This window comes from Mus caroli, chromosome 11, assembly GCF_900094665.2.
Source record: "Mus caroli chromosome 11, CAROLI_EIJ_v1.1, whole genome shotgun sequence".
Classification (NCBI taxonomy): Eukaryota; Metazoa; Chordata; class Mammalia; order Rodentia; family Muridae; genus Mus; species Mus caroli.
This window is the reverse complement of record NC_034580.1, coordinates 15,919,324-15,934,553: the sequence shown is the minus strand read 5'-3', so window position 1 is coordinate 15,934,553 and position 15,230 is coordinate 15,919,324. Positions and strand designations below refer to the sequence as shown.

The 15,230-nt window shown below is 46.2% G+C and overlaps 1 protein-coding gene across 2 annotated transcripts in view; it reads right to left on the bottom strand.

The window, feature by feature from the left end:
- The window catches only part of Spred2 (sprouty related EVH1 domain containing 2), a 101,180-nt gene that overhangs the window by 7,439 nt on the left and 78,511 nt on the right, over window positions 1–15,230 (bottom strand). For both annotated transcript variants that reach the window (XM_021177869.2, XM_029483225.1), the window contains exons 3-4: window positions 10,539–10,707; window positions 8,020–8,084 (exon numbers count right to left, since the gene is read on the bottom strand). In XM_021177869.2, the coding sequence (XP_021033528.1) occupies window positions 8,020–8,084; window positions 10,539–10,707 (234 nt within the window). The remainder of the gene's footprint in view (window positions 1–8,019; window positions 8,085–10,538; window positions 10,708–15,230) is intronic.

Sequence of the window (15,230 nt, the reverse complement as noted above, 5' to 3'; positions counted from 1 at the left end):
TGTGTATGCTAATCATCGGGGCTCAAGAGTCAATTGACCAACAAGAGATCAACACCACTGAGGTGAGCCTGTGCTTCTCTGGATCACTGGGGTGCCGGTCAAGCTGGGCCGGAGAAGGCAGCCGTGATGACTGAGAGAAAACGATTTCTTAGCTGGGTGCTGCTCATGCATGCATTTAATCCCAGCAGATCTCAGTGAGTTCAAGGCTAGCATGGTCTTCTGATTGAGTTCCAGGACAGCCAAGGTCACACAGAAAAACCCTGTCTCAAAACAACAACCCTCGCCCCCACCCCAAACCCTACTTCTTCAGATCAAGTGCCCCCAGAGCTGGTCAGGCAGGCTGTATTCTGCACTTGGAACAGAACTTGACAAACAGTATATGAGCGTTGTCTAGGTAGTACTGGTTGAAGCTGTGCCTGTCCCATAGCAGAGCTGGAGAAGTGGCACTCCCTAAGTCTGCTGGAGCCAGAAGACTACACAAAGGCTAAGTTCCTGGTGCTAGAGGCAAGCTACAGGATTGCTGGTTGTTTTATCTTTAAAACTAATTATTTTTATGCCCTGGTTCTTCCCTTCTGGAATAAGTATGAAACTTATTTTCAGTTTTACAGGATCCCAGAGTTAAGAGATGTTTTTTTTTCCTAACTCAATTTTTTTTTTCCCCAAAGACAGGGTCTCTCGGAACCTGTAGCCTTGGCTGTCCTGGAACTCACTTTGTAGACCAGGCTGGCCTCTAACTCAGAAATCCGCCTGTCTCTGCCTCCCAAGTGCTGGGATTAAAGGCATGCACCACCACGCCCCGGCTCGAGTTAAGAGATGTTATATTAAAAAAAATAAATAAAAAAAAAAACCAAAAAAACAACAAAAAAAAAGAGATGTTATATTTTTATACTAACACAAGATCTTAAGACAGTTACAGTTTAGAGCAACAGGTTTGTATGTCAGGTTGACAAGGGTGGAGTGTCCCAGTCAGCTTTAGAGGCCAGTCACCTAAAGAAGCAGTGCCCAGGTCAGACTGGCCTGTCGTCATGAATTTCGGGGATTGTTAACTGGCACAGGAGGGCTCAACCCACTGTGGGTGACCATGTTCCCTGGGCAGGTGAGCCTGTGAGCAAGCCAGCAAATAGTATGTATTTCTCTGTGGTTTCGGGTTCAAATTCCTGCTTGCACCCCCCACCCCCGATTTCCCTCAATGATGGGCTGTGATCTGGAAGCGTGAGCCAATTAAAAATCTCCGGATCCTCTCAGCCGCTTTCTGTTCATGGTGTTTACACACATAGTTTACACACATGGCGTTTACCACAACAGGAGGACGGACACTAGAGCAGACGCAAGGCAAGAGAGATGATGAAGGCACAAATTACTTCCAGTCTATCCTATTAGATGGATCTTGTAAAGTGGCAATGTGACGGGCATATACCTCTGAACAGGGTCACGTATTATCCTATGGTTGCTGGAGTAAAGAGAAAGTACCGTACAAAGCATGCACACGCACTCCCCTAAGTGGGCAAGACCCTAAAGTATTTCAGTGACTCATATCACTGTTAACTTCAAGACCTGACCATCAATCAAGAATCAAGGTTGTCTGTCTGTCTTGCTTGCTTGCTTTCTTCAAGGCAGGCTGGCTGGCTTGCTTGCTTGCTTGCTTCCTTCCTTCTTTCCTTCCTCCCTCCCTTCCTTCCAAAAGAATTATTTATTTTCTACATAGGAGCATACCATAGCTGTCTTTAGACACACCAGAAGAGGGCATCAGATGGTTGTGAGCCACCATGTGGTTTCTGGGAATTGAACTCAGGACCTCTGGAAAAGCAGTCACTGCTCTTAACCGATGAGTCATCTCTCCAGCCCCAATCAAGGTTGTTTCTAATCTGCCTTGCTCTTGGGTGAACTAACATAGATGCTCTGTACCTAAGAAGACCAAAAGTGAAGCTCTAATTACTCTGAGCCCGGGACCCGAGGCAGCTTTAGCAACAGGTTTCCCAGCCGGCAGAGACAGCAGCAGGGTTAGAGCTAATTCATTAATGCCCCTCACTGGGGACTAGGCATAGCAGAATCCTCACGGAGCAGGCACACAGCCCTAGTGACCTGCACACATAACTTCAGAAACAATCTTACCCCCGTGTGCCAGCCACTGACACAATGACAATACCATTCAGTAAAAGGATGTCTAATTAAGACTTGTAGAGCCTACAAAAGACAAAACAACAGGAAGTGTGTGCCTAACATGAGACACTGGCCAGCAGAAACACAGTGGAGGGCTCTGTTAAGGGTAGTAGGGTCTTTTTTGCTCAGGTAGACTGGGCTGGTGTGACGCTCTCTCTGCGAATTAGAAGGTTTAAGATCTTAGTCAAGGTGGTCTCTTAACTCCACAGTTTTCACATCTATAAAATTCGGGTAAAATCTTTATTTATTTTTTCATTTATTTATTTATTTATTATATGTAAATACACTGCAGCTGTCTTCAGACATTACAGATGAGGGCATCAGATCTCATTATAGATGGTTGTGAGCCACCATGTGGTTGCTGGGATTTGAACTCAGGACCTTTGGAAGAGCAGTCAGTGCTCTTACCCGCTGAGCCATCTCACCAGCCCCCGCGGGTAAAATCTTTGAGGTTACTTTTTTTTTTTTTCCCGTTTTTTCAAGACAGGGTTCTCTGTACAGCCCTGGCTGTCCTGGAACTCACTTTGTAGACCAGGCTGGCCTCGAACTCTGAAATCTGCCTGCCTCTGCCTCACACCAAGATCAGGTAACATAAAAAAACAAGAACGCTTTAGAGTTCATCTTTCAACTGAAAAGCAGGAAACAGAGCAAGTCTGTGCATCTCTCAAGCCCCGGAGGCCTGCGTCCAGTGACGCGCTTCCTGGCAAAGCCACACCTCCTAAGACTTACAAAATTCCCAGCAACTGGGGACCCAGACTTATGGGGGACATCTCATTCAAACCAATCCATTCCACAACCCCTCTCCCCCATAACTCATGGCCATATCATAATGTAAAATGCATTTAGTTCAACTTCCCAAGTTCCACCACTTCCACTGCTCTCAGCACTGCTGTCTTTCAAGCTCCTACTGGGATGGCCCAAAAGCTTTGCCTAGAGCAACCAACCAACTTCTCTAGTCCAAAGTCCCAAAGTCTTCCACATTCCTCCAAAACACTGCACACTCAGGTCCATGCGCTGACTTTGGTATTAACTATTGTCCTTCAGCTGTGGTAAAACGCCATGACCAACATAGCTTATAAAACCCCCCACAGATTTTCTCTTATCACCCATCTCTTCTTCAATGGCTCCAAACCCCCTTGTCTCTCAGCCCTGAGCTGCAGGGGTCCAGGAGGAAATCAGCTGGAGACAAACCCAATGAATGTGTTCAAGTTGGTAGCCCAAGCTTAAACATGCTTCCACAAGACTGGCCAGTTGCCACAATGCCACAAAAGTGACTTCAGTAGAGCCGGCTGAATACAAGTTTCTCAGCTGGGAAGTGACAAAAGATACACCCACTGAAGGGACAAAAGGAAAAGTTGACTTTTAGCAATGCTATCACCAAATGTTAGCTAGCCTTTTTGTTGTTTGGCATGGCTGGAGAAAGAAGTCAGGCCCTCACACAAACTAGGGAGTGAGTACTCGGCCAGGGAGCTTTTGTTTTCAATTCTTTATATGGCTCAGTGCATAAAGGTGCTTGCTGCCATAGTTGGATCCCTGGAACACATATGGTGGTAGAGAACTGAGTCGCACAAGTTGTCTCTGATTCCCGCCATCTGCGAGTGCACATGCATATGTATGCATATGTACACACACACACACACACACACTCACAAAGTTTAAAAAAAAATCCAAGAATTAGAACAAATGACAGAACTCCATAGACAGCAGCAGCAGTTAGTCGAGTTTTTGGTGAGGCCTCTGACAGGAAAGCCATGGACAGGCACAGGCTTGAATACAGGCTTGAAACAGAGGGGAGACTGGGAGGGCAGGGAGAGCAGACAACAACATTGGCAATTGTCAACAATGCGCACAAGCAGTTATCCTCCTGTGGGAAGACAAGCTGGTTCTCATTTTGAGGAGTGAAAAGGACAGGCTGGTTCCAAGGATAAGTCTGACAGTCGGGAAAGAGTTTGGGCAGTCAGGTCAATGCTCTGTGAGCCCACAAGGCCACATGATCCCTCCACAGAAAGGGCAGCTAGGTGTGTGCTCCTTTGTCTAGGTCTATTCCATGTCTTTGACTATCTTCTGTTGCTAAAACAAAGTACCTGAGGCTGGCTGTTTTATAAAGCAATCTTTAACTCATAGTTCAAAATCACGCTGGGTAGGCTCTGGTGAGAGCCCCACCTTTGAAGATTATAATGGTAGAGACCAACCATGGTCTCACATGAACAACACCGGTTTCTTCTGAGGGCAGCCTCAGTCTCCTACCAGGCCCTATTTCCAAAACATGCCACCAAGTCTCAACACTTCCATCCTAAGCAGGAACATGTGAACACTTGGTGGGGTGGGAGTCACACTCCAACTGGTGTCTCTGGTGTGTAAGGTAAGCAATGTGTACCCACAGTGTCCATAGCTTCTTGTGTCCCCCACGTCCCAAGGAATGCTGAGAACCAAGGAAACCTCTGGCCCCAGTGGCAGAGACAGAAAACACGCATGCTTGAACTTTCCAGTTGTAACTGTGAGGGATTCCCAAATGAATATGGTCACCTCTGAAAAAAAGTCCCAATTCTCAGCAATCAGAAGAGGGGGGTGCTTAGCAGTATTTACACCCTTTCTAATAAGAGTCCCATTTGTCTTCAAAAAAAAAAACATTCCAGAACGATACACCTATTTGGCAAGCAGCTGACTACTAGGGCTGTAAAGCGACGCTCATTTCCCTGGCTCACACTTCAGATGCCATTACTGCCTTGGGACAGAATGTGTAGCTACAGTGAGCTCGGCAGTAAACGGGACTCTAGCATGTTAGCCCTACCACTCTCCCATCTTTCTACAGTCAACAGCCTTGGCAAAAAGACGGGCCTGTTATAAATAGGCCCATGTTTGCAAATAGGCAAGTGACCCCATAAACCAGGTCTACACGGAATGCAATCTGTCACGGGTGCCCTTCTCGGGAGTTAGTCTTTCCCCAGAGCAGTGTGTGAATCCCTGCAGCTTAAAGGACAAATGGAGCCGGATTCTGGCATCTGTCACCCTTCCCTTCCCACCCTCGCCTTCGCCTATAAATCACTTCTGGCAGGTAGCTGGGAAGCAGCTGCGAATTACGATTTTGCTCTAGAGCACAGGAAACCACCTTTAACCTGCCTGCTGTTGTCTGTCTCCCCAAACGTGACAAAAGAACAGATGTAAGCAAGCTGCCAACTGTGAGAGGTTCTGCTTGGAGCACTAGAGGAAGCTGCGTAGCGCCACAGCCACCAGCCCTGCTCCACATGATGCTCCACAGCACACACTCCTGCCTCAGTCTTTGGACCCAGAGCTCCCTAGACCAGGTCCTTTTCCAGAATCCCGTGTAAGCGTCAGTGATGTCCTGTCCAGCCACCAGTCATGGTGAGGAGTTTTTTGAGCCCTTGCCTTCTGTGTAGACTGGACTACTTTCTGCAGTCTTCCCTCTGCCCATCTTAGGCTTCTTGTGGGACAAACTCAATTCTGTACACCCTGATGTTGGCTGTGACCACTGGTGTTTCCCTTACACATCTATATAGTCCCAAAGCAATGTCTCTCCCACCAATGGCCACAAAGCATAAATGTGGAGAAACAAATTTAACCAACGACTCCCAATATTTTAAAATGTGAAGTTAAAACAAAGAACACTGTATAAAAGGGAGTCTTAGAACAATTGGGTAATTAGCAAGGAGACAGACACCATTATGAAACCAGTGCTGTCCTTGTGTAGTGTAGATGGGGCCTTGTCACATTTAAATACCATCACCCAGCTTTTCCTTTTAGGTTTATGGACAAAACTGACTTGCAGGCACTTAGATTCCCTATATATTCTCTGCCCCACACTCTGCAGCCTCTCCTATTAGCCCACCAGACTGTGTTGTTAAACTGTCCAGGTGTGCTGGTGCCCTCAATTAATCCCAGCACTAGGAGAGGAGAGACAGCTGGATCTCTATGAGTTCAAGGCCAGCCTAGACTACAAAGCAAGTTCCAGGTCAGCCAGGGCTACACAGTAAAACCCTTTCTCAAAACCAACCAACCAACCAACCAACCAACCAACCAACCAACCAACCAACCCAAAATACAAAACCAAAATCCCAACTACAAAGTTAGTGAACCACACCAGCATGTTATCCCCTGGATCTCAGTTTTCCTTATGGCCCAGAATGGCTGTTCTATATATTCTGTTGGTTTGGACAGATGTCTAATGAGTACTATCAGAATAGACTGGTCACCCTAACATTGACCTCTGTGGATGTTCTTTAATATTATTTTTTAAAAGGACGCGAGATAAAGATAGGCTAGAGGGATGGTTCAGTGGGTAAGTATGCTCTTCCAGAGGGTGGGAGTTTGGTTCCCTGCATCTACATCGGATGGCTACCAACCATTATAACTATAGCTCCAGGAGACAGGGTCTCTTCTTCTGGCATTCAAGGGCACGCAAATACATGTAGAGTCCATGCACACACATATACACAGACAAATATACATACATAAAAATCAACCAAGTAGTCAGAGAATAGGAGAATTTACATTTAACTGGATCAGTAAAAAATTTCTGTGTGTACATGGGCCCTGTGTATATGCATGTTTGGCGCTCTTATGATTAATACTCATTGTTGGCCTGTGAGATGACAGTCTGCCAGAGAAGTGCTTGACATGCAAACCTAGAGACCCAGGTTTGATTCCTCAGACCCCACATAAGGTAGAGGGAAAAAACAGGATTCATACAGACACTTTGGCACCCATGCCCACCTTACAGATAGAAACACAATAACAAATAAAATTTAAAAGTAACATACTGAATGTCACTCTAACAGGCTCTAGTAAGAGAATGACGGTACCTGGCTGTGTGTGTGAGGCGTTATTCACTATGTTAATGAATAGGACGATCCACCCTACACGTGGGAAGCATCCTTCCCAGTCTGAAGTCAGCTGAGCAGCAGCATCCATGGTTCTGCCTCTGTTTCTCTCTCAGATGCAATGTGACCCCTGCCTCAAGCCTGTCACATGATTTTCCTGCTACAGTGGCCTGTACTAACCATAACCTGTGAGTCAGAGTGACCCGCTGTCCATAGCTGCCTTTGTTAGGACACTTTACTTAGGCAGAGTCACACACAGGAATAGAGCTAACAGGTACAGATGGAGCCAGTGTGCCGGGTGACAGGCCTGCTGAATCTAGGTGCTGTGTACAAGGAGGCACTATTCCATGCTTTAGATTTTTCACCAAAAACAAACAAACAAACAAACAAACAAACAAACAGGAAATGAAATAGGACGAGACCAGAAAGTATAGCATGTAGGTGAGCCCTCTGGATCCACGGATGTGTCCGCCTGCCGGGTCACAACAATGCCCATCTCGCTGTGGGCCAAGGAGCTGCTTAGCATCCACTGCAAGCACAGGGGACGAGCAAACAACCATCTTCAGAAGCACAGGACTTCCATGGAAAAGGAAGGGGAGTAATTATTCTGTCCTGGTTACATCTCATCCAATGAAGCGTTAGCTACATGCTAAGCCGACATCAGGCCTTCCATGTCAGCACGTGGACTCACCTGCTAGTACATGTGTGCCCCCTGCACCTCCCGCACCCCTCTGGCTTTCCTTTCAGCAAGTGTGTTTGCAGAAGACTGCACAGAGAGAGGCCAACTATCCTGGCCTGCCTGGGCTGTCCTGGGCAAACCAGAGGAGATGCCCCGAGAGTGCCGGGAGCATGGTAGGCCACATGACTGCAAGTATGAGCGAGGGGGTGAAGACCAGAACATGAAAAGGTGGAATGGCAGAGTGGTCTGTAACAGCAGCCACACAGCAACTGCAAATGCCACAACGCAAAACTTCTCCGATAGTCATCATCCAATGAGAACCAAAGGGCGGAGGAAACTCACCGTGAAAACGTCATCATCTCCGAGCTCAGCTTCGTTATGGAGAGTGGAAGAGGAGGTCGTTGAACCTGAAAAGACAGGAACGTAATGAAACCAATCGAGCTGTGGATACTTGACCTCGATCATTTAGAAAGCGGTAAGTGTGGTGGCAGGCAGGTTTTCCTGTCCTTTAGTGCTGAGGACCGAACCCAACCCATGCATGCTAGGTAGGGCATCTATCAGAGTCACATCCACAGCCTTTAAAAGATGGCAGTAGCAGCGATGGACCCCAGAGCCTCATGTACTCCCTCCCTACCACTGAGCTGTCCCCAGCTTACTTTTCAGTCCACGGGCCACAATGTATAATCCATGGGAACGTAAGGCTGTGATTCGTTCCTCTTGGCTCTGGCCATGACGCCCCCTAAACTAACTTTGCCTGCTGTGGTTCCCAGCACAGAGGCCGGAGAAGAAACACAACGGAGTAGGTGAGGAGAGCCCGCCCACTCCACTGAAGACTAAGTCCCAGCAGAGCAGGGGAGAGGCTAAAGACCTCTTACTTAGTCCTGACTGCCTAGGCAAAGCAGGGCTTTGGTTCCTGGATGAGGAAGCTGCTACTGATAAGGACATCCTGACAGACCGGCTCACCCTGGTTCTGGGTTCAGACACCGCTCTGTCGCTGGCCACACCGTGGGAACCGGGTCGTGCTTCCCGCCACCCAGCTTTGCTTTTCCAGGTCAAAATTAAGGTTTCTGCTAGAAAACCCAGCTAATCACATCATGAAATGATCTGCTGATTCAAATTCAACTTTCGCCATCACCTCTTTATCCAGAATGCAAATCAGTACAGCGACCTCCCTGCCCCCTTCTCCCACTGACAGGAGCCAGTAATGTGGGGGCTCAATCCAATAGCTATACCTGCCCCCCTTCTCCCACTGACAGGAGATGATAATGTGGGGGTTCAATAGATACACCTACACCTAAAGAGAAACTTAGCCTTTATAAAAAGTATAAAATTGTGTGTGTGTACACAAACTAGCACATGAGAACAAAACGGCCATGGCACCTTGTGGTTAGAGGACAATTTGTGGGGTCGGTCCTTTCTCTCTCCTACACGGATCCCAGGGGTCAACCTCAGGTTGTCAGGCTTGGTGGCAAGCACCCTCACCCACTAAGTCACCTCCCTAGCTTACATCTCATTTCCTAAGCAAAGGAAACAGCCTTGGAGATCATTTCTTCCAATTCTGACCCTGGTGTCCCCATGCCTCGGGTCCCTGCACCTTGAATACGGATTTGTGCAGAAAAATCTGAATGTTTGTGGCCTAAGGCCCTCCCCGCCTGGGGCCCTGGAGCACAGTCTGCACAGAGCCTTCGCTCTAGGCATAAACAGCCCTTTCTCCTTTTAGCAGCGTGACCTGTGGTCTCAGCTGAAAACAGGCGGAATTACCATTTCATGAAATCAGGGTTTCACTTTTTTCTTTCCTTAAAGCTTGTGTGTGGTTATGGATGGAGGGCTTTGCGTACATCTATGTTTGTGCACTAACTACTAACTGTGTGTTTGGCGACCCCAGAAGCCAGAAGATGATCCCCCAAAACTAGAGTAACAGATGGTCATGAACCATCAGTGCCGGGACTCGAACCTGGGTACTCCAGATGAAGAGCAAGTGCTTTTCTCTACTGAGTCATCTCTCCAGCCCTGTTTCATTATCATCTAATCACCATTAGAAATTCAGTAATAAGATGCTTTCCCTCTTAAAAGTATTTCTCCTATATGAAATAATTCATTATTGTTAGTAACGGCTGGAGGCTGCTATTGAACTGTAAGTATATTTTAGAAGCACTTTCTGTTTTACTTTGCTTAACTTCTATCTTATTTATTATTAGCATGTCTCTACAGTGCCTGTGTGTGGAGGTGAGAGGACGAGTATGGGAGACTCTCCTCTGCAGACTCCAGGGATGGAATTCAGTTGTCAGACCTGTACATCATGCTTTGACCAGGTGAACCATCTCCGGGTTTCACTTCACACTTTCCTGTTTGTTTTTCTAAGATAGGGTCTCTCTATGTAGTCCTGGCTCCTGGCTGCCCTGGAACTTACTATGTATACTAGACTGGCCTCAAACTCAAGCGATAGATTTTCCTGTCTCTGCTCACTGAAAGCTGGAACGAAAGATGTGTGCCTTAACACAACCCAGTACTTTATCCAGCTCTGGATAACATTCTTCTAATGGAGCCCTTCATGTTACAGATTAGCTACTTCCACGCCACAGTAAATATCCCAAAGCAGCTATAGCCCTGTGTTCCACGCCACAGGTGAAATGGGTGAAGCCCACCCACGTGGAGACCCAGAGCTGCTTAGTACACTCTCAGCCAGCTAGGCTACCCGACAACTGCTCACTTGGTGCGCTTGGAAAGTGTTATCATCTGATGACCTTCTAATGACCCCAAGCCCTCCTTCAAACAAGCCACAGATACAAGATGGCAGACTGTTGAATGAAAAGTAATCTGGAACAATCCACAGTCCCACTAAGTGGCAGCAAATTCAGTACCTTCTATAAGGTCTTCAATGGCTTTTCTCACGCCCCTGTCAAAGGCTCGTGCATCTGCAGGACTTTGGAAAGTAAGTCCAAACTTCCTGTTATCAACCTTCCAATGATGAAACGTCGGATTGGCTTTGGTGTAGACCAAGTCCTTTCTGACATAGCATTCCAATACCACCTAAAGGATTGAAACACAGGCTGGTTACTCACGCGACAGCTGTAATGGTGCCTGTTGTGAACCCAATGGAGAACCAACACGGATGGCAACAAACCCTGGTCTCCACGTGTGCACGTGTCCACCTGGACTCATCCCCACGGACACCACTGCTCTTCTTCCTGGCCCCACAGTGCCGGGAGGTCTGTCCCCGTGGGTGTCTGTCTCCCCGCATCAATCAATACAACAAACCGGGAAGAGTTCATCTCTCCCCATTTTTTCCTGTCTGGCAACACCGACCCTTGTCTGCTCATTCTCCCTGGCTCAGAACTCCTGTGGTTATCTTCGCCTCCTGCTTCTCTGTCCCCTGCACCATTAGTCATCAAGCCCATTCCCTGTGTCTTGCAAAGTTTAGTCCCTGCAGCTCTCCTCTGGTGGTATTATTACTAACGTACATTAGGACTGTCAGCACAACTCCATGTTCCTAACAACTGAGTCTGTCTGTCTGAGGAATGATGTCTTTCCATCTTTCTATTAAACCTAGTGCTGTTTACCTAGGATGGGAACAACAGCAAGAAGACCACTAAGTAAGAAAGTCAACAGCTCACACTCACTCCCCAGGACATCTCAAGGCCATCTACACAGTTCTGCCCATACTCACAATAACTCAGGACTCCTTTTACTATTCTCTAATAGTTTCTTGAGTATTCATCTTGATCCTATAATTAGATGGCAGCATAGATTGTAACAGAATTGTCCATCTAATTCAGAACTCTTGTTGACAGACACCAGAGTTTATATCATATCATAGAAGAGAGAAGCTTTGCAATCAGGCAAATATTAGCTTAATATTCTCATTAGTAACAATCTCAAACATATTTATTTCCATAGCTCTGTTACAAACACCAAAGGGATTTTGCTGGGTTTTAAGCCTGGATCTTGTTTTGCAAAACTCTGTCATTAACATGTGTGAACTTGTTAATCTACGCCAGGTGAAGGGCAAGGATAAAGGTTTATATAAACTTGGGTAAGTCGAGATTAAAGAACAGTGCAAATTTCAAGAATATATCAAAGCAAAAAAGAAATGATACTGCCTACTAAATATTCTTTGAATTAATAACAATATTCAATTGGCTTATCAACAGCAGCACTGAATTTAATTTTTTTTTTTGTTTTTTTTGTTTTTTTTGTTTTTTCGAGACAGGGTTTCTCTGTATAGTCCTGGCTGTCCTGGAACTCACTTTGTAGACCAGGCTGGCCTCGAACTCAGAAATCCGCCTGCCTCTGCCTCCCCAGTGCTGGGATTAAAGACCTGCGCCACCACGCCCGGCTTGAATTTAATTTTATTACACAGTATTGAAAGGGGACAGCCCCTCACAGTTCTATTTATGATTAAACTGCTTATTGTGGTCATTTTCCCTAAGAATAGCACAAGTATTAAATGCCAGCCCAGGCTCATTCCAAACTGAGCAAGTTCAAATAATCAAGGTTTTAATTGACAAATGCCATCCAGTTTAGAAACTAAATAAAAGGTTCAATTCAAAGTCAAGTTATTATCATTACTATTTTACCTCACTTTCTTTTTTTTTTTTTTGCCAACTTTAGACTCAGTTTTCCCATACTTTCTGGGAAAAAAAAAAAAAAAAAAAGGTCTTACCCTGTCTCAAAAAAACCAAAAGAAATAAAAGTCTTTATCATTGTCTAACCTATTATTTCTTTCTCCCCTCCGCACCCCGGCCCAAGGTTCTCCAGACTAGCTTTGAACTCTCCATGTAGTTGAACACGACTTTCCACATCTTCCTGCATGCTGGGATTACAGCTTGTGTCACGGTGCCTGGTTCATGCCAGGCTAGGGATGGAACCCACAGCTTTGCATATGCTAGGAGAATAGCGTCCCAGCCCCAGTCTTAGAGCTGCCTAATGAAGATAAATGCCAGAGAGCCCAGTCTTTTGCTTCTCTCACTCCTTACCCAGTGTCTCCTCAAACTTGTCACCGTGAGCGGAGCCCCAGCCGCTTGGGCCTGCTTTACATATACACAGAAGTTTGAATTTCAGTCCAGCCATCCCTATAAAGTGCTTCTGCAACTTGTCCTCTGTTTTTCTTAAAAGTATGTCTTGGGGGGTTATGGGGAAGTGGCGCTGGAGAGATGTTTCCCAGCATCTTCGTGGTGGCTCACAACTCCCATCCCAGGGGACCTGACACCCCCTTCTAACCTCCATGGGTACCAGGCACACATGTAAATGGCAAAACACTCATAAACAGGAAATATTTTTTAAAAATCATATCTCAGGGATTTTGTGCATGCGTGCATCTATGCAGCTCAGTGGAAAAACATACATTTACTATACCAGAGGTCCTATATATGATTTTGAGAGAGAGAGAGAGAGAAAACCAAACACAGAACCCAGACATTTTAGGAGGTTCAATGGCTGTGTGATGTTCCTCTATTCAGAGGTGAATTTATCCAACCTTGGTTCATACAAATGGCCCCTTTCACAAACAACACTACCACTACCATCTACACTGTTACGCATAAATAGTTCCCCAGGTTTGGCCCGTGGCACCCTGGACTCCTCCCTTTCTGGGAGTCAGACAAGAGAGTATCATACAAACATTTTTGCCACCTTCTGTGTGGAGGTGGCACACAGGTGAGGGATGGGGGTGTAACCACCACACAGCAGCATAAACATGGCAGCCTGGTGGCTCGGTGCTGCTTAAGGTCACCACAGAGCACAATGCTGGTTTTATTTACTCAGGAATGCCCTTTATCCTCTGTTTCATGGCATGATGGGAAATACGCATGCCATCAGCTTCTGTATATTCAGCCTTCTGTAACACAGTGCTCTGGTAGCAGCAATGTAGAAACCCTGGCCTGCACAGATGCACAGCTCTCACAGGCTGGGGAAGCAGGAGAACTGTCAACGTGTGATGGCTAACCATCAACTGGCCAGTGTGATGTCTAGCTGTGATCTGAACTCCTTCGTAGGCACAAATAATCCCACTCCCCCTTTTGGGACAGGGTCCCTCATGTAGCCCAGGTTAGCCTTGGATTCCAAAATAACTAAGGCTGACCTCAAACTCCCAGCCTCCAGGTCTCAGGTGATTCCAGGCAGGCCGAATCTGTTCTCTCTGTGATTCACCATTCCTTTTTTTGTTTTGTTTTTTTCGAGACAGGGTTTCTCTGTATAGCCTTGGCTGTCCTGGAACTCACTTTGTAGACCAGGCTGGCCTCAAACTCAGAAATCCACCTGCCTCTGCCTCTCTAGTGCTGGGATTAAAGGCGTGAGCCACCACGCCCGGCTGTGATTCACCATTCTTATTAGAAGATCAGCCAAAGGACAGGATGACTGAGTATCTTGTAGAGATTTTCTTGAGCAAAGGAAAGAACTTTGCCACCTCCAAGAAAAATAACTGCAGTCTCACACCTTTAATAATAAGATCTGAACTTCCAAGTTAAAACAAAAATCAGAATTTGACAGTTTGCCAATAGTTAAATGCTTTTTTGAATTTGTTTTTATTATTGTTTCACATCATACGTATGGGTGTTTTGTCTGCATGTATGTCTGTGTACCACACGTCAGATCCTCTGGGACTAGAATTACAAAGTTACAAACTGCCACGTGAGTGTTGGAAATTGAACCCAGTCTTGTCTGCTGAGCTACGTGTCCTCTGACTTTCAAATATGCATTGTGTCATGTGTGCAGGCATCATGCACATGTGTGTGAGAGAGTATACACACCATGCCATTAAATGTGTGTGTGTGTGTGAGAGAGAGAGAGAGAGAGAGAGAGAGGATTTGAGCGTGTGCACATGTGTACTGGGGGTGTGGACCAGCTATGGTAGCACATGACTGTAATCTAGCACTGGGGAGGTTGGTGTCTGAAGACAGTAATGGCTATGTAAAGAGACGTTGTGTCAAAGGAGAAAGGGCTGGGGCTGCAACTCAATCACTGTGCCTTTCTACTCACAAAGAAAATAAAACTAAAAGAAATATCTTTCTTTTATACCATAGGATAAAATGTGTCATCATCCGGAAGACCGGACTAACCCCAGAAAACCCCATGTTCTCTTCTCCAGGCAACCAACTCATGATGCTACAGTCAGGTATGAGTAAGACGTTCACTCAAGGTGAAGGACTAAATAGCAGGCTTTCATGGAAAGGAGCGTAGGGTGTGGGCTGCGGATGTAGCTTAGCTGAAGGATGCCTCACCAACAAGCCCTGGGTCTCTAGCATCAAATAAAGTGGGCACAGTAGTGCAAGCTTGTAATCTTGGGAGATGGAAGCAGGAGGATAAAAATTCAAGGTCACCCTCACCTAAGAGTTCGGGCCAGCATGGACTACCTGAGTCCCTGACCAAAAAAAAAAAAAAAAGCCCATTAAAAAAAGGGAAAGTGCTTCTAGTTGAGTTGATTCCTACAATCCAGAAAGAATATCTACAATTATAAGAAAAGGGGCCAGGTCTGGTGGCACAGACTCGTGATCCCAAGGCAGGTTCTTTTTTTTTTTTTTTTGGTTTTTCGAGACAGGGTTTCTCTGTGTAGCCCT